The 26,777-nt window shown below is 35.8% G+C and overlaps 3 protein-coding genes and 1 pseudogene across 3 annotated transcripts; all 4 read left to right on the forward strand.

The window, feature by feature from the left end:
* Positions 1-269: 269 nt before the first annotated feature.
* Positions 270-3,695, forward strand: LOC146939275 (protein EDS1-like). The gene is made up of 3 exons (XM_085753019.1): positions 270-705; positions 1,516-2,322; positions 2,801-3,695. The coding sequence occupies exons 1-3, from the start codon at positions 367-369 to the stop codon at positions 3,512-3,514; spliced, it is 1,860 nt and encodes a 619-aa protein (XP_085609145.1). The 5' UTR covers positions 270-366; the 3' UTR covers positions 3,515-3,695.
* A 3,394-nt stretch (positions 3,696-7,089) lies between these two features.
* On the forward strand, positions 7,090-10,257 carry LOC146939276 (methionine aminopeptidase 1A-like). The gene is made up of 8 exons (XM_085749752.1): positions 7,090-7,130; positions 7,913-7,947; positions 8,083-8,182; positions 8,421-8,496; positions 8,645-8,692; positions 8,795-8,839; positions 9,205-9,291; positions 9,939-10,257. Exons 1-8 carry the CDS (start codon positions 7,090-7,092, stop codon positions 10,014-10,016), a joined length of 510 nt encoding a protein of 169 aa, XP_085605878.1. The 3' UTR covers positions 10,017-10,257.
* A 2,294-nt stretch (positions 10,258-12,551) lies between these two features.
* Positions 12,552-13,268, forward strand: LOC146939277 (uncharacterized). The gene has a single exon (XM_085749753.1). The coding sequence runs from the start codon at positions 12,552-12,554 to the stop codon at positions 13,266-13,268; it is 717 nt and encodes a 238-aa protein (XP_085605879.1).
* Positions 13,269-21,331: 8,063 nt separating this feature from the next.
* On the forward strand, positions 21,332-25,228 carry LOC146939278 (uncharacterized; annotated as a pseudogene).
* Positions 25,229-26,777: the final 1,549 nt, after the last annotated feature.

Consider the following 26,777-nt stretch of genomic DNA (forward strand, 5'->3'; position numbering starts at 1 on the left):
TTAGTGTGATTTAGGCCCGCTTTCGCATCCCTACCAATAGCACTGCAGACACTTTCATCATTTTTATTTTTTTTATATTTATTATCACTACCATTTTCATCACAAAATAGGTTTTTTTTTTTTTTTTAGGTGATAACACAAAGTAGTATTATTGTACGGTCTGCATTCATTGATACAGGCCAACTGGCCAACCATGTTCAACTTTTAAGTCAAGCTACTCAAAGTCTTCCTAAAAAATAATCTCAACAGTATTATAAATAAAGCATCTATGTGTTCAGTTTGATAAAGCACCTCAACATCAACCACATTTTACAAAAGAAAAACAAGGAACTGAGTACTGAGAAGCAAGGAGAGAAGCTGAGACACATGGCTTCATCAAGAGGTGCAAGTGAGATCATGGGACTGAGTGCAGAACGAATTGAGAGGTCACGTGCTGCGTCCTTGAAGGCTCACAAGACACCAGATAGACACTACCTTATAGAAAAGAACAACAGAAGCAACCCTCCAGAAGTTATCATCAGCTTTCCAGCATCAGGTGTTTTCCAAGATTGGTATTCCAAAACAACCTTTGGTGAAACCAAAATAGATCTTAATCTATTTCCTTCACTTAAAAGCATTGGTAACAATGAACCTGGTTTGGTTAATCAATTTTCTCTCCAAAGATTCCAAGAGATTTTGGCAAAGTCATCATCATTCAAAGATCAGGTATTATATATATGAAAATACGTACCTCTCTATCTTAACCATATATATATATGATCTAGTTATGCATTTGTCAAAAAAAAAAAAAAATCTAGTTATGCAAACTTCATATTTTAGTTTTCTTTCCTTTTATAGCATCCATACCATTTTTTTTTTTTTTTTGACAAAGCATTCATACCTAACTATCCTATCTACTGATGCTAAAAATGAACCAAAACAATTAGTTTAATTGATACGTAGTTTTACGTGTCTTCCTAAATGATATGCTCAAATATTTGTGACCATGTGAGATTTCCTCTTTGTAGTACCTTTTCGATAATTGTAGAAAGTAAAAATATTGGTTTGATTACAAGTTTTGGTCCTCCTATTTTATCAAATTTAAGAAAAATGGTCTTATTTTAAAATCGAGCTTTTTGATCCTCAATTATTACATTTGTTGTCATTTTAGTCTCAACTCTCATTTTTAGCTTTAAAAAAAAAAGGTGTTTTTAAGCCAACAATCACTATTTTTTTAAGGCCAAAAGTCAAGGCTGGGATCAAAATTGCAACAAAGGTAATAATTGAGAGAACAAAAAGTTCAATTTTAAAATGGGGTGACTATAATTTGTGAATTTGATAAAATGGAGGACCAAAATTGCAAATAAATCAAACATGGACTTTTTTAAGCCTAAAATAGTCGAGCTTGAACTATGTATAGTGAGACTCGTTTGATTATGAATCTGCTCACTGTCAAAGATCATATGGATTTGTTAGAAAGGTAATAAATGTTACATTCTTTATTTGAGGAAAACATATATTTTAATGAATATGTAGGTGGAGAGGGCAATGAATAAGCAGAAGCAAATAGTGTTTGCAGGGCACTCATCTGGTGGACCAGTGGCAATTCTGGCAACCCTTTGGGCCATGGAAACCTACCTAACTCCAAAATCTCATGGCGGAATCCATCCCCAATGTGTTACTTTTGGTTCTCCTTTAATTGGAAATCACATATTTTCTCATGCTACAAGGAGAGAAAATTGGTCTAACCACTTCTTCCATTTTGTGATGAGATATGACATAGTTCCAAGAATCCTCCTTGCTCCACTCTCGTCTTTTGACCAAAGATTTGAAGCAGTTTCACAGTTAATAGATCCTAAAGACAAATCTTTAACGAGCGAATCAACTCGTCTCGGAAGAGCCACTGGAACTTCAGATTTCTACTTTGAAGTGATGTCAAATGCTGCAACTGTCACAAGGCATGCTGCTTGTAGGCTAATGGGAACAACGGCAGAAACACTTGAAACTCTTGAAAATTTTGTTCCTTTTAGTCCTTATAGACCCTTTGGAACTTACATCTTCTGCACTACAAGTGGAAATGAAGTAAAGCAAATTGTCATGAAAAACCCTGATGCAATTCTGCAGGTCATGTTTTTCTCTGCTCAATTAAGCTCTGAAGCAGAAATTGATGAAGTTTCCGATAAAAGTCTGCGCCAGCATATAAGTTATGGCACTGAACTAGGAAAAATCTTGAAGCTGAATGTTGGGTACTTAGACCAACTAGAAAATCTTCCGTTGTCTGAGCATACCACTTCAGGTGGTGATACTGCAGCCATTAACACAGCTTTAAATGACCTTGGTCTGGTAAGTTAACATATTTATCCTTATCTATGGCTTTTGTGTTCTGTAACTTTCAACATTTTCGAGAATAATCACATTGATTGACTTGGACACCGCATATTCACTCAAAACATTTTTTAAACAATATTCACCTAAAAAACCTTAAACATTTAATTTTTGTGTGAATTTTAATTCACAATTGAAGAACATATTGCATGAGAAATCAAACATAGATTAATGTGTTCTTATACTATGATGTTATATGTTAATACTTTTATGTGTTAGTTGGACCTAAACTTGAAGGAAATTAAATTATCTACCATTCTAAATAGAGCTTTAGCTAAATATTTATGTCTTCAACACTGAACATAAAAATTGATTCGTTGAAACATATTACTCTTTTTTTTAATGGAAGAGAAAATGGATTAGTTGAAAGATGTTACTGAAATATTAGAGTATATATGATAGTAAGTGATAATGAATTCATTGTGAATAATTTTAGAGAACGAGAGCAAGACTCTGCATTCAAGCAGCAGCAGCATTAGAGGAACGGAAAAGGAACAACGAAAAAAGTATGGACGAAAAGATACGCTCTGTGGAGGATAGGATGAATGCACTCGACAGTTACAGAGAAATGCGGGGACATCAGAAAAAAGGTTACTACGATGCATTCAAGGATCAACTAGAAACCGATGATTTCCAAGCAAATGTGAAGAGGTTGGAACTTGCAGGAGTATGGGATGATATAATTGAAAAGCTATTAAAGTATGAACTTCCTGAAGAATTTGAAGGGAAGAAAGAATGGGTTGAAATAGGAACAAAGTTTAGAAGACTAGTTGAGCCTTTGGATATTGCAAATTACTATAGACATTCAAGGAACCGTGATGGACGTGTTTATATGGCTAAAGGTGGAAGGCCAAAAAGATACAGGTATACGCAAAGATGGTTGGAACATGCTGATAAGAGGGGAGAAGGAGGTTATTCAGAATCATGCTTTTGGGCTGAGGTGGAGGATCTTTGTCATGATAATGAAAAGTCCTTCGAAGATGTTAAGGATAGGGTTTTGAAGTTGGAGGAACAGATAAGTGATTGGAGTAAGAATAGTAAAGTTGGTAAGGATGTGTTTTTGGAGGGTTCTACTTTTGTTAAGTGGTGGAAAACACTACCAATACAGCATAGGGAAGAATCATGCATTAAAGATCTCGTTGAAGTGTGACATAGGTGCTTACTTCCTCTGTCGTAAACTATATTACTATAGTACATGGATTGAAGTGTTATTTCTAATGCAGTTGTATCTTGCACTTTGTTTGGTTTTGTAATAAGGATGATTTTCTTTTCTATATTTTGGTCGATGAATAAATTGTGTCGTAGACATAAATATACTACTATAATTTCTATTCATTTTGCTCAAATATTGTTTTTACTATTCAATTCTCCTTTCCTTTAATTAAGTGTTTAAACTTAAGTGGTTAATATGCTCCACCAAAGACTAATCATTCGAAAGAGCACGAGTTTGATTAATTCTTAGTTTAAACATTTTTTTTATGAAACTTTACTTACCTCCAAACTCCATAGAATCCTTTACATTAAAAATGGAGGGTTAAAAAAATTATCCTTTCCTTTAACAAATTTTCAAATCATTAGTTTGTGAGAAAGAAAAAAAAAACTGTAAATTTGATCTATATACTACTCCCTCCGACTCAAAATAATAATCGTTTAAAGTTTGTGCATAATTTTTAAGGAAATGGTTACTTGTGTTGGTTTCAATGATGAAATTAATATCATTTACTAAAATATTTTTATCAATTGTAGTTAGTGGAATAGTTAAGTAATTTCGTTTCATAAAATATTAGGAATTCAATAAAAAAAGATAAGTAAAATATTTAATAGGTAAGATCAAAAGATTGTTGATATATTTATGCCAAATTAAATATTGGTTTTAAAAAATAGTAAAATAATAATAACATTGCGAATAAACGTGGAAGTGACATGTGGCATAAAAAACTTTAGTTCACAAAATTTCAACTTTTGTAACATGTAAGACCCGTAATTTTGAAAATAAATAAATATTGATAATATAATATAATGTTACTTTATCTACTTTAATTTATAATAAACTAAAAATTAATGTTACCTTCAGCAATGAATATTAATCTCCGCTTGAATATTTAAAGTTTTTGTCGCAATAGTGACTCATGATTTAATTTTCGGAAAATTCATCCGGAATATAATTTTCATTCTCTTCAACAAACGAAATTTGATCGCGTTAAATTTTTAAAACAAACTTCGTTTTCTCCAAATTTTTTTGTTTAGACTCATAAAACTATTTATGATAGATTAATGCAGTAAAAATAATTTCTTCGTCGGAAATTTTCACAGCAGAACAAGTCGTATAAAATGATCGGATGAAAAGTTATTTTATCGGCAAAAATGATTTCAGACATTTTATCTGTAACATCACGCTTTTTCATGTTATGAAGTAATACCTGTTAACGATAAGAATGCTCGCGCTTAAGATTAAGGGCAAATTTGGAATTTGAGCATGAGGAGTATTTAAGGACTTTAAGTCCCAAAATACTCATTTGTTTTAAAACTTCCTCTCTCTAGGTTTTGAAGAAAACTTTTGCTCTCTTCCCTCTCTAGAAATCGATCCCCATCCTTTCTTTAATCCATCTTCATGATTTCAGACATTTTATATGTAACATCACTTAATGATTTCTTCTTCAAGCAAGTAATTATGCAAGGATTGAGTAGCTTTTGATTGAAACAACCTAGTATTCTTGGAGCAAGCTTTCTCCACTTGATTCTACTATCTAGGGTTTTGGTGTAGAGCTTAAGATACTTGAGTTTCACTTCAGTTCTTGCAAGGTGAGTTCTTAGATAGCTTATACTACCTTTGGGTTGTGTGATTTCTTGCGAGACAATATGAATTATGTTAGTTTATGTGCTAGGAGAATTAGTACCCCTTTTGCCATTAATCATTGTAATTATGTTGTTTGTTGCCATGTAATTGTTCTAAACTATTTTCTATGTGTTCTGGGTGTCTTGTGTGCATTGGAAACTCAATTTTGAGGTTTACAGGTCAAAAACACGAATTCTGCAAGTCTGCTACTGAAGAACCTCGCTTAAGCGAGAAAATCTCGCTCAAGCGAAATCAATGTCGAATCAAATTTAAATCTCGCTTGGAGCTCGCTCAAGCAAGAATCTCGCTTGGCATCTCGCTTGGAGCTCGCTTACGCGAGATTCCACAGCACAACACTTTTTTTTGAAAACTTTTTGTGATGCAGTGGTTTCAACAAGACTTTTCCATGCAGATTCTTATAACTTCTAAAAACCCCTCGAAGTCAAATATTCATTGTACATTACACCTAAAGATATTGGTAATGAAATGCATGAACAACATTAATAATTTCAATGACGAATAACACATGAGATGTTATGACACGATCCTGGATACGGGTAGGAAATAACACTAAGTATGGAAGAAAGCATAGAGCCTCGACTTAGAAAGTCGAGAACTAGAATGTTAAGCATGAACTTACGTATGTTAAGACATGAAACGATCACTAGTACAAAAAACAGTTATTAGCTCAGAGATTTTAAATGGGATACTCTCCACATGACTTAAAAACTACATCCGGGAGAATGATTTTAAGTGCAATACATATTAAATGGGTTAACCCCATTTATAAACTATTTTATATTAAAATTAAAATTAAAATAAAAGGAACATATATCAAACTAAATCCCAAATATTGCTTTAATCGCAAAACCCAAATTTCTCAGTCTGAATCTCACAAAATTTCTCCGCAGAACCCTTTCTCCCTCGCGACACTCTCATGGAAATCCTTCTGTACATTGTGAGTTCTCATCCTCTCCTCCTCCTTCGTATTCTCACTGAAAGAGTCACGCAACTTTAGGGTTTTGTTATGGTGGTGAATTCGTTTCAGATCTGTAATTGCTCTATTTGTTCATGCTTTTTCCCAATTCGATTTGTTTTAGATATGTGCTATATTTCTAATTGCTCTCTTTCTTCATGCTTTTTCCCAATTCGATTTGTTTTAGATCTGTGCTTTATTTTTTAACTTTTTTGAACTTTTTTTGTGTTTATTAGATTTTCCATCTTTGGGATTTGATATCTGTAGCCATAAAGGGATTTTGTGTTTAAATTGATGTAGCTATGTTGAATTTTTTGCGTTTCAGAATTGTTATTGTTGTGTTATGTGGTTTAGGTATACTCGTGTTTTGATAGTTTAAGTGATAATAGAGCACTTTTTTTTATTAATTATAAACTGAGATGAGTAGATTATGGTAACAAGTGGAAATGAATAGTTCTTTTTTTTTTTTTACTTTAATGATCTATTTAGCACTAATACTTCTATTCGAATGCGCGTTCGGTGTTCGACATGTGTCAATGTAAGTGTCCGACAGTAACAACCACGATTACATTCGATTTTGTTTTCTCTTAAATTATTAGCAGTGTATGTCATTGTCTTGTTCGGAGTCGGTGTCTATGCCCATGCTTCATAGGTAACAAGTGTTTCTTAATATACCAGCCAAACTAGTTATATGCTCCAATCAATAGCAGTGTTGGCACGAAAATTTAGAAGCTTTGTAGTTTGGGTATTATTAGGAAAATACTTGGGTGAATTTGACTTTGGTGCCTTTAGTTCATTTTAGATGATAGAGAATGATGATTTTAGATGATAGAAAATGATGAATGATTAGAATAAATTAGTTAGATGAGAAAGAATGAATGGTTAAGAGAGAGAGATGGGAACAAAGGCACCAATGGTACCAAAGCCAAAGGCGCCCATAGTTGTGATATTAAAGTATACTTTTTTTTGATTTATTTCAGTGCTAATAGACTCCTTTTTTAGTAACTTTATAATGTTTTGGTGTTTCATTACTAATAGACTCCTTTTTTTTTTTTGAGGGGTAACAGACTCCTTTTTTGTGGACTATAAAGACTAGTCAAAATGGTAAGTTGGTGAACAATACTCTATGCATTTTTGTTTTGCTTTTTTACTTTCATTGAGTATTCATAATCTGAATTGAGATTTGTGTGCTTGTTTACAGGTGAAGTTTACTGTTGACGAGTCACATTTATATATGAACTATAAGCACAACATTCATATAATGTTATTTGATTAAGGTAAACAAAACATATATAGTTAGATTTTTTATTTATTTCATGATTTTTCCTCACGAACGTTGCTGGTATAATGCTCGATCTATGAATTATCCTTTCTTATATGCATTGATTCTATGAAGCGTTGACACAGACACGAACATCAGACATGATATTGATACGTAGACATCAGTAGTGATTTAAGAAAATGGAAGTCATTGAATGTAACCGCATATGTCAGTGACGTGCCAGTTTTGAACAGTTTGGACACCCCATACTTCAATCTTCAGTGTGAAATGTTGGTGTAACATTACTTTGGTTTCACCTGATGGTGTTTTGCAACTTTAACATAATCTTGATTTGGTCGTTACTAGTAATACTGTTCTAGTTATTGTAAAAAAAAGTAGTAAGCCGTGATTGATCTATTTTAATATTTATAACAGATTGATTTAGTTATTAGGGATTAGCATTTTGGTGAAAGAGATGGTGTTGTTGCTCAGAAGGGTACCGTATAGAAGGTGAGATTGAGCAATGTTGCTTATAGTAATGAGTGAACAATCGATTACTAAATACTTAATGCTACAAGTTACCACTATTGAATCACTCAGAATTTTATTCCTCACAGTATTGATATCTTTCATATATATCCTCAGTTGGCACACAGAACTCATACTCACTTGGTGAAGGATGGTTATATTGCGTGAAGAGAGGGCAGGGTCGAACTCCAAAGCTTCCTTGCTTTGATTGGACTGGGTAAATTTCCACCGCTTTGAGTCCCTTCTTATTTTAGAACTCAGATGTGTTACTATTTTTTAATTAAGAACAGAAGAATAAGTTATCAGTAACAATATGTTCATGTTTTTCGCAAATCACAGTCCTTGTTGTCCTTGTTTTCGTTGATGCTTTTAGTTTCAGCATCTTAGATATTTTCACCTTTTTAATTTGCATTTTCCCCCCAGCTTAAACCAAATTTTATTTCTGCTCTTGCAAGGGCACTGCGGCCATATCCCATATCTGGTAAACGCATTGTCCCAGCTCATATTGCTATACCTGATTGGGCTGATGATGTGAGCTATCTGACTTCTTCCTACTTAGATGCCTTGCTTTTTTTCTAATTTAAGTATTTAACTATTTTACTTAAATACAATTTGAAGTTATCTTTTCATAATATACCTGAGGTTCATTGGTTTCTAATTATTATTTATCTCTTCTTAGGGAATTCCCAAAGATGAGCCCAATAGTTATTTTCAGCATGCTGTTGAGGTAGGTAATTTAAAATTCCTGGATTCAATTGATGCAAGATCAAGTTGCTTGTACATTGGCTGTAATCTTTTATTCCACTTTCTAACTAATATTAATTTGTAGATCAAGACGCCAGACCAGATCGAAAGAATGAGAGAAACATGTCGGGTGAGTTCCACCATTTTGCCCTTTTAGATTCTCATGGAGAAGTTTTAAACTCTACTATTTCAATTCATATTTCAATGCAAAACTGGTTCATGTATTCCCTGTGTTGTAAATTGCAAAAAACAGCGGTTTGTACAAATTCCACTACACAAGAGTGGTGTAATTATGTAGTGCTGCTACAGATGCTATTTGACAACATTTTGCACTAGACAGCACTAGCCGCTATTTAACAGCACTGATGTCTTCGTTTTCACGAGGCTTGATATACTACTTATTTTGGAGTTTGTTACAGGCCAACTGTATGACACTAGAGATTTTTAGTAATGGTTCCGTTTTTATCCATGATTGTTTCATTTCATATCTTGTAGGCATTTCTTGTTATGTTTTTATGGAATAGTTGGCAATTGGCATTGGCTTCGTTCTCACAACTAGATAAAAGAAATTACGATTTGAAGGTAATATCTATCTTTCTTGATTGTTTTCGAGTCTTCTAATATTGGATGTAGAAAGAAACAAAAGTCACGAGTCCATGACTCATAGTATAAGTGAATCTTCTTACAGGCACATTGTTCATTCTTTAAAGTCATTATACTTTTTTGTCTTCATCACCATGATACTGAATTAGCTTATACCTTAATGTAAGATAGGGTTGTTGATCATTTAGCATGCCAATGTGTAGTCAATTTGGTAGGAGAGGATTGGATTTATTTTTAATAAGAAAGTGGTGACAGTGGAAAAGGTTGTAGATAATGTAAAGGTCATGTCGTGTATGTGGTGGTATCTAGGAAGAACCGTTGAAAACCCTTGTATGCTAAATGAGTGTTTTGGGAATAGATAGATTGCTTTCATATGTAAATTTGGTTGATAGTATTGTGAGGTAAGAACTAGTTTTCTGCTGTTAGGCTGAGTCTGTTTATGTTCTGTGGTTTTGCGGTGGCTGTCCTGTTTCATCCCTGGTGCTTTTCGCATGCTTTTATGCTGCTGCTATGGGAATTTGTATCACTGATTTTTTACTTCAGCTGCAGTTTTCTTTGGAGCTTGGTGTGAGCTTCCATTGGCTGCGATTTCATTTGTTTTGTTTCTGCGATTCTTAATTGTACAGGTTCAAGTAATGATTACTGCAATTGATTCAGTTGATACTTTGGGCCATAGTGAGGTTATTGGCAAGGAGGAAAAATAGAAGGCCGTTGATAAGACTTTGCAAATTCTAGGTTCTAAAGCTAGTGAATTGATTTCTTCTAGTAAGCTTGTCCATGTCATGTTAATAGCTTATTTTGTTAGATGAACAATATTTCTCTTATTTTTTATGTTTACATGACGAGACATTGTGGTCCAGAATTATTTTGTAATTTGACATGTACTAGTAAGCACACATTAAGTTTTAGTAAATTAATATTATTGTTTTATACCTTCATTGATCATATGATATTTCATATTATATTCAGTACCATAATCGTGTAAAAACAAAAATTAAAATATAGAGAAAATTTAAATGGGGTGAACCGATTTAAATTCAATGATTTTTGACTCTAGTTAGCCTTTTTTAAATGGTATCAACCGATTTAAATTAAAAGATTTTAGATGGGTTCAACCGATTTAAATTAAACGATTTTAAATCGGGTAAAGGGGGCTGACTTAAAATCAAATACACTTTTTAAATCGGCCACCTATAAATCGGATGTTCACCCGATTTAAAAAGTCATATTCACCCGATTTAAAAAGTGTTTTTCTGCACTAGTGGATTAGTTTAATCTATTCACTATGAAAGTATAAGTAAGATGTAGGTGTCGTCTCTCTTGTGATCCACGCTAGGTTGGATCTCAAGGGGTTTCCGCTAGGTGAAACGGGCTGGGATAAGCTTTGCAAGGAGGGTCCACACGTCACAAGGGAGTCTGATGTACCTTAGATAGATTTTCATCGGTTAGATAAGGGATTGTGCTCGGGATTACTTCACCCCGGGGATCTCCGTAAAATGAAGTCAGATAATGTTGTTCCACGCTAACCTCTAACTTAATGAATGAATACGACTGGTATGATATGATGATTAGACTTGAGCAAGTTATGAAGATTTACTGATGACGATATTAGGTTTTTCCTAATTGTTCGGTTTAGAACCGTGTCATGAATATGTTATGTTTAAGCCTCGATGCATTTAGCGTATCTTGGCATAGCGGTCTTAGATTCCCTTTAACCGCCATGACACATATGAAGTAAGCAAGACCTATGACAAGTTAAGATGAAATTACGATGGGTCTAGTATGCACGACCATCTAGACAAGCATGTCCACACACGTATAATCAACCGTCATGTTGTATTGTAGACACGTGGTAACCGTAGGTTTTCCCTGAGGTTACTAATAGCATAGGGTTAGGTAGAACTCACTGAGACATTATGCCTCATCCCTTTCTTTATTTGTTCAGGTTCACAGGTTTCCCGCGGCAAAGGTAAAATGAAAGCTTTGGATTGATCGTGCGTTCAGGATACCGACCTTATGTCTTTCTACTTGATGCATATGTTATATTATTTGATGTGTTGTAAAGAACTTTGTAACCAAGTTTCGGTCGACTATCTTGTGAAAATAATGTAACATAAGACTCAAGATGGCTTTGTATCTAAACTCTCGATTGAGGTCGTTTCCGTATTGTATAATTAATGTATCCAATATCAATTTTAACGCACTTATTGAATATTCTAGACATTTTCAATTTGGGCGTTACAATTTGGTATCAGAGCAGGTCATTTCAGATCGTGCCTTGGGTCATTAAGATTACAATCCAAGTAGTTGTTCTCTTTGAGTCTAGGATGTTTATTCTTATTGTTATATTTAGTTGAAATTGATCACTTTGACTTGAATATGACAATTAGAGAAAAATGTCCGGAGAACAAAGAGGCAGAATCAACAAATGATGTGTTTGATGCAACAACAGATCCAGCAAAATGCTCAGTCTCAACAACAGTGGGATACAGCTATGCAACAAGGTCCAGAAGTTCATCAACAGCATCCATCACCCCCGGTTGTTGGGAATCCAGCTTTTCGAGAGTACAATCGGAATCACCCTTCAGAATTCAATGGTCGTGGTGAACCATAAGAGGCTAAGAAGTGGATTAAACACATGGAGAAGATTTTTCGTATGGCTGATTGTACTGAGGATGAAAAAGTAATCTTTGCAACCAATCAATTCCGTGGTGCAGCGAAAGACTGGTGGGAGACTGCTCAACGCCGTATGAGAACCAGTGGTATGGAGATGAACTGGGATAATTTCAAACAAGTAGTGTTAGAGAACTACCTCTCCGTGCATGAAGGAGCAAGAATTTCTTCAGTTGAAGCATGACAATATGTATATGACAGAGTTCACCAGGAAGTTTGAGGAGTTGTCCCGTTATTCCACCCACGACGAATATGCTGGTAATGAAATGTGGAAGGTTAATCAGTATAAGCATGCTCTGAAGGGTGAAATTTATGCGGTGGTTAGTCAGCAGAGGTTGACAAATTTTGATGAAATGGTGCACAACAGTCTAGAAGCTGAAAGAGGTTTTGACAAAGCGGTTAGAGATGGTTCTACAGCTTTTGATAGAAGGAGAGGCAACTTTGTTGATAGACATCATGAAAAGTTGAAGCCAAAGGGTTCTCCTCAGAAAGGGAAGCAGCCAAGTTCATTCAAGCCTTTTGCAACTTGCAAGAAATGTGGAAGGACACATACTGGGGAATGAAAGATGGGTAGCGACTCTTGTTATGCTTGTGGTCAGACTGGACACTACATGGAAAATTGTCCAAACAGAGGGAACAAAGACGAAGGCGTAAATACCACTATGAGCAAGGGCAGGGTGTATTCACTAGATGGGAAGAAAGCTCAAGTTAATGAGGATTTTCTTGGCGGTATGTGTTTTCTTGGTCAGAATCCTATTAGAGTTTTGTTTGATTGTGGTGCAACATGTTCTTTCATTTCTTTCCAATGTGTTGAAGCTCTTCAATTAACTGTCTCATTACTAAATCCCCCTATGATGGTGACTACGGCCACCGATGGAGGAATTGTAGCGAACTATGTTTGTGAGAACTGCCCTATCACCAAATCTAGCAAGACATATTATATAGACTTAGTATGTCTACGCATGAAACAACTTGATGTGATATTAGGCATGGACTGGCTTTCAGCATATCATGTGTATATAGGGTGTGCAGAGAAGAGTATTTACATGCCTACTAGTAACACGGTTGAAGGAGTGGCCTTGTCAGAATTGCTTAAGCACACCTATCAGATGGTTCAATTTATTTGTGCTCAGGATAAGGGTTTCTACGTCATGCTCACTGTGACTTCAGAGTCAGATGTAAGTCCTAATGATATTCCAATTGTTAGTAAGGATCTGGATGTTTTTCCGGCCGACATTACGAGTTTACCCCAGAAAGAGAAATTGAGTTTTCAATTGATTTGATTCCGGGAGCGGAACTAGTGTCTGTAGCACCTTACAGAATGTCACCTTTGGAAATCAAAGAATTGAAATCTCAACTCGAAGAACTTATTCGAAAGCATTTCATTAGGCCCAGTGTGTCTCCTTGGGGTGCACCGGTATTGTTGGTTAAGAAGAAAGATGGCAGTATGAGGTTGTGTATTGATTATCGCCAGCTAAATAAGGTGACTAATAAGAATAAGTATCCTCTTCCGAGAATTGATGATCTACTGGATCAACTTAAGGGAGCGACAGTTTTTTCGAAAATTGATCTTAGATCGGGTTACCATCAGATTCGTATCAAGTCTTCAGACGTGTCCAAGACGGCTTTTAGAACGCGTTACTAACACTATGAATTTTTAGTTATGTCATTCGGTGTGACTAATGCTCCAGCAGTTTTCATGGACTATATGAACCGGATTTTTCAGCCGTATCTAGATCAATTTGTCATTATCTTCATTGATGACATTTTGGTTTATTCCAAGAACCCGCAGGAACATGTTCAGTATTTAAGGATAGTATTGGATATTCTTCGGGAGAAGCAATTGTATGCAAAATTCAGTAAGTGTGAATTTTGGTTGTCAGAAGTCAAGTTCCTGGGTCATGTTATTTCTCAGGTCGATCAGTCGAAAGTAGAGGCTGTTCAGAATTGGACTAGACCGAAGAATGTTTCAGTGGTTCGAAGCTTTTTGGAATTAGCTGGTTACTACCGATGATTTATTAAGAATTTTTCCCAGATCACTTTTCCATTAACACGACTTACAAGGAAGGATGTGCCATTTGAATGGGATGAAGAATGTGAGAAAAGTTTCAGGACTCTGAAGAAGAAGTTAACTCAAGCCCCAATTTTAACTATTCCAGACCCTGAGAAGAAATACAATGTGTTTTGTGATGCATCGTCTAAAGGGCTCGGTTGTGTACTTATGCAAGAAAACAGTGTAATAGCTTATGCATCCAGACAGCTCAAGACGCATGAAGAAAACTATCCCACTCATGATCTAGAATTGGCTGCTATAGTTTTTGCTTTGAAGATATGGAGACATCACTTGTATGGAGCGCAATTTGAACTATTCAGTGACCACGAAAGTTTGAAATACTTGTTTGATCAGAGGGATCTGAATATGAGGCAAAGATGTTGGATGGAGTATCTAAAGGATTTTGATTTTGATTTGAAATACCATCCAGGAAAGGCCAATGTTGTATCAGATGCTTTGAGTCGCAAGACTTTAGCTCAAGCTGAAGTCATGATTCATACTTGTAAGTTATATGAGAAGGTCTGAGACCTTAACCTTGAAGCATCGGAGGATGACGATGGTATTTGGTTACACAGACTAGAAGTCTCCGGTGATTTGCGGTCAAGAATTGTACAAGCACAGGAAGTAGATGATGAATTGCGGAAGAGAGTTGGTCATCCAGAATTTTCTATGGCTTCGGATGGAGCAATTTTGTTCGAAGGAAGGATTTGTGTTCTGAATGATTCAGAACTTAAAAGGTTGATTTTAGAAGAAGCACACAAGAGTAGTTTCTCAATTCACCCTGGTGCTACCAAGATGTATCAAGACCTAAAGAAAGATTATTGGTGGCCTGGTATGAAAACAGATATTGCAGAGTTTGTGGCGAGGTGCATTGTATGTCAACAAATCAAGATTGAAAATCAGAGACCAGCGTGTTTGCTTCAACCGTTAGAGATTCCACAGTGGAAGTGGGAGTAGATATCTATGGATTTTGTGGGAGGCTTACCCCGTACTCAGAAAGGACATGACTCGATTTGGGTGATCGTGGATAGATTAACCAAGTTCACTCATTTCTTACCGGTTAAATCTACCTACAAAACATCACAGTATGCAGAATTGTTCATCTCAGAGATATTCAAGCTACACGGTGTTCCATTGAGTATAGTGTCGGATAGAGATCCAATATTCACTTCACACTTTTGGAAGGCTTTTCAAAGAGCTTTAGGGACCCCCTTGAAGTTGAGCACGTCTCATCATCCGTAGACTGACTCAGTCAGAGAGGACTATTCAAAACTTAGAAAATATGTTGTGTGCTTATATTTTAGAAGAGGGTAGGAGTTGGAATAATCATTTGCCTTTGATAGAATTTTCCTACAACAATAGCTATCACTCGAGTATCGGAATAGCACCTTATGAAGCATTGTATGGTAGGAAGTGTAGAACTCCCTTATGTTGGGCCGAAGTTGGAGATAAGGGCATTATTGGACCGGAAATCATTCAAGAAACAACTCTGAAAATTAAATCAACTCAGGAAAAGATGAGAACAACTCAGAGTCGTTAGGAGAGTTATACGGACAAGAGACGGAGACCTTTGGAGTTTAGTGAAGGTGATCATGTGTTCTTAAAGGTTACACCTAAATTGGGTTTAAGAGGTGTCTTCAGAACTAAGAAATTGTGTCCAAGGTATGTGGGACCATTTTTGATACTCAAGCGTATTGGTCCACTGGCTTACCAGTTAGCTTTACTGCCAGCCATGTCAGGTTTACACGATGTGTTTCATGTATCTCAATTGAAGAAGTATATTATGAATCCTTTCCAGCCAGTTGAACTGGACTCCATAGAATTGAAATCGGACTTGACGTTTCAGCCGGAACCAAAAAGGATACTAGATCATGACGTCAAATCCCTCAGGAACAAAGAGATTCCAATAGTGAAGGTAGTATGGAAAGGTTCGCCGGATGGTGAAGCTACGTGGGAACTTGAATCGGAGATGATGGACCAGTACCCACATTTGTTTTCAGGTATGTTCTAAATTTTGAGGACGGATTTTTTTTAAAGGGGTGTAGAGTGTAACATCCCACTTTTTCATGTTACGAAGTAATACCTATTAACGATAAGAATGCGAGCATTTAAGTCCCAAAAAACTCATTTGTTTTAAAACTTCCTCTCTCTAGGTTTTGAAGAAAACTTTTGCTCTCTTCCCTCTCTAGAAATTGATCCCCATCCTTTCTTTAATCCATCTTCACTTAATGATTTCTTCTTCAAGCAAGTAATTATGCAAGGATTGAGTAGCTTTTGATTGAAACAACTTAGTATTCTTGGAGCAAGCTTTCTCCACTTGATTCTAATATCTAGGGTTTTGGTGTAACACTTAGGATAATTGAGTTTCACTTCAGTTCTTGCAAGGTAAGTTCTTAGATAGCTTATACTACCTTTGGGTTGTGTGATTTCTTATGAGACAATATGAATTATGTTAGGTTATGTGCTAGGAGAATTAGTACCCTTTTTACCATTAATCATTGAAATCATGTTGTTTGCTGCCATGTAATTGTTCTAAATTGTTTTCTATGTGTTTTGGGTGTCTTGTGTGCATTGGAAACTCAATTTTGAGGTTTAGAGGTCAAAAACACGAATTTTGTAGGTCTGGTACTGAAGAACCTCGCTTAAGCGAGAAAATCTTGCTCAAGCGAAATCAATGTCGAATCAAATTTAAATCTCGCTTGGCATCTCGCTTGGAGCTCGCTCAAGCAAGAATCTCGCTTGGCATCTCGCTTGGAGCTCGCTTACGCGAGATTCCACAGCACAACACTTTTTTTTGAAAACTTTATGTCATGCAGTGGTTTCAACGAGACTTTTCCATGCAGATTCTTATAACTTTTAAAAACTCCTCGAAGTCAAGTATTCATTGTACATCACACTTAAAGATATTGGTAATGAAATGCATGAACAACATTAATAATTTCAATGACGAATAACACATGAGATGTTATGACACGATCCTGGATACGGGTAGGAAATAACACTAAGTATGGAAGAAAGCATAGAGCCTCGACTTAGAAAGTCGAGAACTAGAATGTTAAGCATGAACTTACGTATGTTAAAACGTGAAGCGATTAGTTTAATCAATTCACTAAGAAACTATAAGCAAGATGTAGGTGTCGTGTCTCTTGTGATCCACGCTAGGTTGGATCTCAAGGGGTTTCCGCTAGGTGAAACGGGATAAGCTTCGCAACGAGGACCCGCACGTCACAAAGGGATTCTGATGTACCTTAGATAGGTTTTCATCGGTTAGATAAGGGATTGTGCTCGGGATTGCTCCACCCTGGGGCTCTCCGTAAAATGAACTCAGATAATGTTGTTATTCCACGCTAACCTCTAACTTAATGAATGAATATGACTATGTATGATATGATGATTAGACTTGAGCAAGTTACGAAGATTTACTGATGACGATCTTAGGTTTTTCCTAATCATTCGGTTTAGAATCGTGTCATGAATATGTTATGTTTAAGCCTCGATGCATTTTGTGTATCTTGGCATAGCGGTCTTAAATTCCCTTTAACCACCATGACACGTATGAAGTAAGCAAGACCTATGACAAGTTAAGATGAACCTACGACGGGTCTAGTATGCACGACCGTCTAGACAAGCATGTCCACACAGGTATAATCAACCATCAGGATGTATTGTAGACATGTGGTAACCGTAGGTTTTCCCCGAGGTTACCAATAGCCTAGGGTTAGGTAGAACTCACTGAGACATTATGTCTCATCCCTTTCCTTATTTGTTCAGGTTCACAGGTTTCCCGCGGCAAAGGTAAAGAGAAAGCTTTGGATTGATCGTGCGTTCAGGATACCGACCTTGTGTCTTTCTACTTGATGCATATGTTATATTATTTGATGTGTTGTAAAGAACTTTGTAACCAAGTTTCGTTCGACTATCTTGTGAAAATAATGTAACATAAGACTCATGTTGGCTTTGTATCTAAAGACTGAGGTCGTTTCCGTATTGTATAATTAATGTATCCAATATCAGTTTTAACGTACTTATTGAATATTCTAGACACTTTCAATTTGGGCATTACATTATCGGTATCACGTATCATTGTCAACCGCGCCCATTCGTAATGAAAATTAACTTGATGACCAAGTAAGAATGAATATATGGCTATGATTTAGAGCACATGTACTTGCTATTTCAATCCAATGACCTACATTTAATCCTATTTTCTTTAATAAGAAATCTTGGTGACCAAGATTGAGTGGAAGGTTAAGACCTAACTTTGATCCAAGGGCTAGGAATTGTTGTGGTTGTCTTTACAAGTGAACCAAGCCAACCAAATTCTCAATCTCTCATTTGATCTTCTCTCTTCTTTCTTCTTTCTTCTTTCTTCTTTCACGTTTCTTACTTCCTTCTCTCTTCTTTCTTCCTACTTCTCTCTCTACAAAACCATAAACTCCCATCTCTCTTAGTTCTTCTCTCTTCTCTCTTATCTCTTATCTCTTCTTCTTACTTCATTCTTCTTTCTTTCTTTCTTTCTTTGTCACTCTTCTTTCTTACTTCCTTTTCCTTCTGTTGCTCACTCTTTTTATCTTCTACAAAGTGTTCCCTAGTACATATACATATACATATATATAAACCATAACCCAAAAGCTAGAATCAATCAAAGGTTTGTTTCTAAATTTCCCCTTTTATCCCCTAATCTCTTCTCTAATGATTCTTTGTTTCCTTGTCTTCCTTACTATTCCTTTATTTTCAATTCCTACTTTCTAGTATATATCAAGAACGTACAGTACTTATTTGATTTATTTTGTTCTTGAGGATCTAATATAATATCATCACAAGAACCCTTTGATTATACTTAACTAATATCTTATATTGTCCCAATCAAAAAGAAAACTAGTGTTTCTAGTTCAGTAAGAAATTAAAATTGGTTAATACGGTTTTAGTGTTATAAAATAAACCAGAAAAAGTTATTAAACTTGTTTCAACTCGTTTATAATATATACTTTGATTTTTTTAATTCTCAAGTGGCTTCACCTCTATACGTATGGACCTACAACTTGAAGAAAAGAAAAATAATATGTGGACATATTGGACTTAAATTTTCTCCAAACCATAACTAGGTGGCATTTAGGGTGGGAAGGGGAAAGATTCTCCTACCATGGGAAAGTTGTATTTTTACCTTTAGATTAAAGAGGTGTATTGATCTTATTATGGTCTATCTACACTTTATTTTTTCTCTCTCTCTCTCTATCTACAAGCTGTTCAGTGTTCTCAGTATTTTTTCTTCTTTCTATAAAATTTTTACTCCAAGTTTCAATGACAAATGGGTCAAGATTTTTCAGCTTCAACTTCTTCTTTTTTCGACCAAAAGTTCAGTTTCAGCTAGATCTACACAAGTTATCCCCTTCTCCCTTCACTCTTGAATTCTCTCTAGTTTTTTATTCAAGGATATGTAGCTATTGTGTGGTTGCTCAACCGGGTCAGTATGGATTGGTCGAATTCTGGATTTGGAGTTTGTGTTGAAGAGGTGAAGGTCCACCATGGTAAAAAATTGAAGATGAATAACATTGCAACAAACACTAGAGTGAATAATTAACATACATAATTTGCAAATCTGTGTACAAATTTGAAAAATTAGAATATTATAAAATTTCATAAATCTCACAAATCTCACAAATTAGTGTAATTTTTTTGAAAAATGCATAATATTTTATGAAGGAATTCCGGCAGGGATGGAGAGAGAAGGTGCAATGAGATGGTGAGGACAACGAGGAAGATGGGTTGTGGAGGATGAGTGAAAGAAATCTGATGGTGAGAGTCCATGATAAAACAATGTTCTTTATTTGATCTAAAAGTCTAAAATAACTTTCCCATGGTGGGAGAATCTTTCCCATTCCCACCCTAAATGCCACCCCATAACTAACAAAAGTATAATTATGTGGGTGAGGTTTAGTATGGGAAAGGAGAGTTTTTCCCACCATGGGAAAGTTTTTTTTTAACCATTAGATTACACAAGAGTACTGATTTTATCATGGAGTGCCTGCACCATATTTTTTTTCCTCTTTTGCAAAGTGGAGAAGACCATTTTTTGTTTGTTTGTTTGTTAAGATTTGGAATTTTAGACACATCCCAGTCGCTCCACTACCTCCTCTTTGCCTCCAACCATCGTCACACTACTCCCACTTTTGTCTTATTTCCGATCGTCGTCCTGTCCTTGACCTTCGTAATGCTACTGTTCCAAATGTCTACTTGACGAACCGGGGGTCTCCGAGTTTTCTCCCTGATTGAGAAATTTGGAGTGATGGGTTTGAAAATTTTTTGTGAATTCATATTGTTGGCTTGTTCTTGTTGTGGTGTCAGTGGTGTAGTAGTTGGGACTATCGTAAACCACCATTTTTGACGTAAACCAGTTAAGGATGTTGGTCCTAAAAACCTAACCTTAAATGGTATAGTAGAGAAAAATGGTATAACAAGATTAACAAATGAAACAAGTAGATTAATGGAAACAAGTAGATTAATGGGTTATGCTTTTTATCATGAGATCCAAATATTCCAGATTGTGGTGAAGCAAAAGAAATTCTAGATTGTGATATTGCTCCAAGTGGTGGGTGAGAGAGATGGAGGAGAGTGAAAGTGGGTGAGAGAGATGGAGTGAAAAAATCTTGTGTTGAATGTCTATGATAAAAGTATGTTCCTTGTTTAATCTAATGGTCAAAAAAAACTTTCCCATGGTGGAAAACAACTTTTCTTTCCCATACTAAACCCAACCAAACCAAAATGTTAAGTTAATTTATTAGACTTATGAATTGTAGTTGTGGACTTTGGAATGAAACTTAGTTTTGGCGTGTAATAGACTATTGGGTGAATAGTGTTTTTCACCCCTGTAATATATGTCATTTCCAGTTTTCAACCTTATGAAATTTTTCGTCTGGTTTGTGTCCTTGTAAAAAAAAAAAATTCCGGTTTTCCACCCTCCTCCCTCCAACTCATCAACTTAGCTGATGTGGCGCTGACATGTAATTAATTTTTAATATTTATTTATTTTTTCACCTGCCATGTGTGAAAATCATTTTTTTTAATTGAAATTTGTTAAATTTTATTTTTCGTTTTTTTAAAACTCAATATTAATATTAATTCCTAAAAACTATTTAAAAAATGGAAGTGAATATGTAACGTTTTTTCATCATTCCACCCTTGTGATTGTTTTGAACAATGAGACATTGAGACAAAGAAACCCCAAGTTCTCTAACACAAACCCTATAGAAATCGATACCCAGAAAATCGTAACCCAGAAAATCAATGAAAACGATGAAGAATGGTGCGAAGAACAAAACGAAAAAGCTACGAAAGAAGAAGATGACGACGGTGACGACGAAGGTGACGACGAAGGAAGCAGAGATGACGAAGGAAGGAGAGAAGACGAACGAAGTTGTGAAGAAGATGCAGGAGACGATCGAAGGGCAATGGACAGTTAAGGAAAACGCTAGAGCTCTAGTTGCTGATGTAAGTTGTCTAATACGCGAATCCCTTTACTTTCTTGTGTTTGTTTTTGAATATGCATGCTCTTTCTTTGTTTGTTTATTGTTGTTGCGGTACTGGTAAAGAGCAAAAGGAGGAAAACGTTAAAGAAGTTGTGAATTTTTAAGGGTTTATGTTGTGAATATTCATGTGAACTTGTCTATTATGTTGTGAATATTCATGTGAATATTCATGCAGGACAACACTAAGTTCAATTGCATTTTTCACCATGGGGGAGAGTTTGTTAGGGAAGAAATCATATTCTACAGAGGTGGGGTTCAAACCATTGTCTCTGACTTAGTTCCAGATGCTTGGAAAGTAGGTGTTTTAGGCAACTTGTGTGTAGCTGGGGTTATCAAGAACATGAGATTAGGCTGTGGTGTAAAATGGATAGGATTGTGAATGAGTTTGTTCAACTTCACCAAGACCACATTGCAGATGAGGTTGCCATCCATGCTGTAGGTGATGGAATTGATGGACAAATTTATGTTGAGCATAACGTTACTAATATGTCTGTCAAGGTTGATATGCCAAACTTTGTGGATTTGAATGAGTCTAGTGGGGAATATGAAGACAATATGCTGATGTATTCAAGTGATGATGGCGGTGCCAAAGGTGTGAAGTTTGATGACAGTGAGGATGAGAGGGCAACTGCACTTAATGATGGGTTTGCCTATGTTGAAGTGGATGCACCTGTGAGTGGAAGTAACAGAGTAGATGTTGGTGGAAAGTCTTTGAGGATTAAGACTTGTGCTTCAAAATCACCATTGAAGAGTAATACTCCTAAGAAAAAAATGAAAGTGAAGATGCTTATTAGTAAAGGGAAGAAAGTTGAGGATGAAGCAGAAGAGTACCATAGTGATGAACTAGATAGCTCAGACCCTGATAACTCTGACCATGAGAATGGGCCCAAATATTCCAGGTTTAGAAAGGAGCAATTAAATGAAAACTATGAGTTTAAGTTAGGTATGGAGTTTAATTCAATGAGAGAATTCAAGGATGCAATAATTGAGTGGAATGTGCTGAATGGGCATGAAATAAAGATGCCAAAAAATGAACCTGGTAGGGTAAGGGTAATTTGCAAACAAGAATGTGGTTATTTGGTCTTTTGCGCTAGAGTGGGGACCAGTCACACTTATCAGATAAAGTCTTTGGATCCAGACCACACATGTGCAAGGAAAACAAAAAACAAATCTGCTTGTTCTAGGTGGGTGGCTAACTTTGATGTGGTTAAGAAGCTCCAAACAAATAAGAAGGTAACCATAGAGGACATCATGGACGACATGAGGACAAATCATGCATTGGGTATCACCAAAGGTAGGGCCTGGAAAGCAAAACAAATCGCTCAAAAGATTGTTAAGGGTGATGCTGATGGTCAATACTCAATGATAAGGAGATATGCTGCTATAAGAGTGTGTCCTGGAAACAGTGTGAAAATCAATGTTGATAGGCCAGATCTAGGATTACAACCCAGGTTTGGATCATTTTACTTTTGTTTTGATGGCTGCAAAAAAGGGTTTACAAATGGATATAGGCCATTTGTTGGGGTTGATGGTTGTCATCTAAAGACAAAGTATGGGGGGTCAACTGCTGATTGCTGTTGGTAGAGACCCAAATAACCAGTACTTTCCTCTTGCATTTGGCATTGTGGAAACTGAGTGTAGGGCAAGCTGGATGTGGTTCATGGAGTTGCTGTTGGATGACATTGGGGAAGATAAAAGATATGTATTCATATCAGATCAGCAGAAGGTAAGTGTTGTCAGTCTATTTAATTTATTCATATCAGATCATGGATTATTATTGTAACATTATTGTTGTTGTATATTTTCAGGGACTAATGAGTGTGTTTGAAGAGTTGTTTGAGACTGTTGAGCACAGGTTTTGCCTAAGACATTTGTATGCTAACTTCAAGAAGAAATTTGGTGGAGGTACTCTAATAAGGGACTTGATGATGGGAGCTGCTAAAGCTACATATTTCCAAGGTTGGAAGGCAAATATGGATGAGATTAAGAAAGTTGATGTAGCTGCATGGGAATGGTTGATGGGCCAACCAACTAAAAGCTGGTGTAAGCATGCCTTTAGCTATTACTCTAAATGTGTTGTCCTTATGAATAACCTATCTGAGTCATTTAATGCTACAATCTTAGTTGCTAGGGATAAACCTTTTCTGACTATGTGTGAGTGTATTAGGAATTACTTGATGAATAGGATGTCCACATGTAGGGTTAAACTTGAGAGATGGCATCACAACATTATGCCCATGCCTAGGAAGAGATTAGATAAGGAAGTTTTTATGTGTGGCCAGTGGACACCAAACTGGTCAATAGGTGATGAGTAGCAAGTACCCATTGTTATAATCAACAACAATTCATTGTGAACACTGCTAAGAGAACATGTGCATGTGGCTTTTGGGAGTTGGTTGGGATCCCATGTAGGCATGCAGTTGCTGCATTAAGATATACACAGAAAAACCATGAGCACTATGTGGATCCATGTTACTCAAGAAGATCATATGAACTGTGTTATGAACATGCTATCAGTGCAATTAATGGTCCTGAGATGTGGCCTGAAGTTGAATCTGAGGAAATTCTGCCACCTTACTACAAATGAGGTCCAGGAAGGCCTAAAAAGTTTAGGATTAGGGAATTTGATGAACATGGAGGTAGGATGAGAAGGCCTGGAGTAGCTTATAGGTGTACCAAATGTGACAAAATAGGTCATAACAAACGCAAATGCAAAAGTGTTATCCAAGACCCACAAGCTGCTAAGAGATATGTAACTTATAATATGTGTTTTAATTTTCCTTATATGTTTGAAGAATTTACTTATATCTAACTTTGGATTGAATGTATCAGAGGAAACCTGCAAAGAAGAATAGTGCTGGTGCAAGCACTAGTCATGATGGAGATGTAGTTCACAATGAGGCTGGAGAAGCAGGGAACAGTGAGACTGATGCCAATATTGAGACTGAAGTTGCAGGCAACAATGTTCAATCTTCAAAACCTACTAAAAAGAAGGTAATTTTTGGTTCTTATTGTAGGTTCTAATTCTTATTGTGTTGCACTTTTTTGACTATATGATTTACATCAACAGAGGAACCTTACAAAACTCAAAGATGGCATTGTCAAACCTTCTGAAACTGTCAACACATGTAAACCTTCTGAAATTGACCAAAATCTGTTTGGTGATATACCAGATGAGGTTTTTGCTTCTATGCCTGAAATCCAACCTACTGAAGTTGCCAATAACTTAAAAGTTCTTGTAGTTGCTGCCGAAACTGAAGTAGCACAACAAAATGAAGTGGCAAAACAAACTCAATTTGAGAATGTCAGAGGTGATGTTGCAGGTGGAACAAGGATGATGAATGGCCCCAGGATGATGAATGGACCAAGAATGATGGGTGGACCAAGAATGATGTGGGGATCAAGAATGATGGGTGGACCAAGAATGATGGGTGGGCCAAGGATGATGAATGGACCAAGAATGATGGGTGGACCAACAGTAATCAATGGACCTAAGCTGAAGGATGGACCTCAGTTAAAGAAGAGAAGCAGTGACATGTTAAGGAAGTTGAAGACAAAAGCAATTGTTGGTCCAGGTGCTAGTGTTGATGACCCAATGGTCTTGGATGAATCTGAAGAAGGAGTGCTTACACAAGAGGATGGTGCAGTTACTTACAAGAATTGAATGCAATATAATATTTGCATTTTGTTTGTAATGACTGTAATGACTTGAATCTCTGTATTTTGGTTTATGTCTTTTAGATGTTTATGCACTTAATGTGCAATCTTTTGGCTTCTGACTTTTAGAACTTTATGCACTTTTATGTGCAATCTTTTGGCTTCTGACTTTTAGAAGTTTATGCACTTAATGTGCAATCTTTTGGTTTCTCACTTTTAGAAGTGTATGCACTTAATGTGTAATCTTTTGGTACTATGTTGTAATGACTTGAAGCACTTTATGTCCATGCTTATGTAATGTATCCTGACTATTATGTGCTATCTGTTATGTTCTACCTACTATCACTTTGATTGCAGTGTCAATTTTTTGCTATGTAATATGAAATCAAACCAAACTTTCATTAAACTGAAATCAAACTTCTACAATTCATGGAACAATACAACAACTACAAAATCTTACATAAACTGATAAATTAGAGCAAATTACATCAACTGATACACTTGAAAATCTTACATAAACTAAAACATGTTTCACTTAGACTTCAATACATTATAAACTAAAGTTTATGTCTCACATAAACTTCAATACAATAACAAAAAAAAACCATGACAACACAAGTGCAAACAATAGGATAGAAGTTTTCTTTCTTTCATTCTGCAACTTCTGCTTAGTTTTCACATGCTTGCTAGAGACACTTTCTTTCATATAATCCTTGCCAAATTCAATTCCAATCTCTTTCCCAAATTGCTTTAAGTTATCTGATATCACTAAACAGTTTTCACACCTAACTACATCATTCTTTGAGGAAGCAGCATTCTTTGAGGAGACATTTTGTCTGGAACTGGAACCAATGTTGCTAAAACCACCATCACCTTCACTGTTCTTTGCAGCCAATTTTTTAAGCATGGCTCTAACTCTAGGCGTATCAAGCTCATCATCCCATATGAACAAATTGCAATGGTAATCATTCTACACAAAAAAACAAATCAAATTGTTTTCATTATAATATATTTTTTTTGAATTTTTTTGACCACGTACTTTCAAATCAGATTTCAGAATACTTACCTCCCAAAAGTTTCGACATCTCCAAAATTTCCTCTTTGGATTTTTATCTGTATTTGATACCCACAATTTCATCACCTCATTACAGCACACTTCGGTAGATTTTGTCCAACTGGGTACCCAACAGCTGAAGCTTTGCTTCCTCCCATTTCAGAAACCCTAATAATAAGAACAAGATGAGGAATTCGAATACAAATTAGAGGAAGAAATTTTTCAAATTTCTGGGATTGGGTTTAAGGACATGAAGAAATCGAAATAGGGTGATAATGGTGAAGAAGATGATGAATGAGAAAGTGGGATGATTTTTGGCCGTTCCATTTTTTAAATAGTTTTTAGGAATTAATATTAATATTGAGTTTTAAAAAAAACGAAAATAAAATTTAACAAATTTCAATTAAAAAAAATGATTTTCACACGTGGCAGGTGAAAAAATAAATAAATATTAAAAATTAATTACATGTCAGCGCCACATTAGCTAAGTTGATGAGTTGGA

This window comes from Medicago sativa, chromosome 3 (genome assembly GCF_051527215.1).
Source record: "Medicago sativa cultivar Bolivia chromosome 3, Bolivia_mono, whole genome shotgun sequence".
Lineage (NCBI taxonomy): Eukaryota > Viridiplantae > Streptophyta > Magnoliopsida > Fabales > Fabaceae > Medicago > Medicago sativa.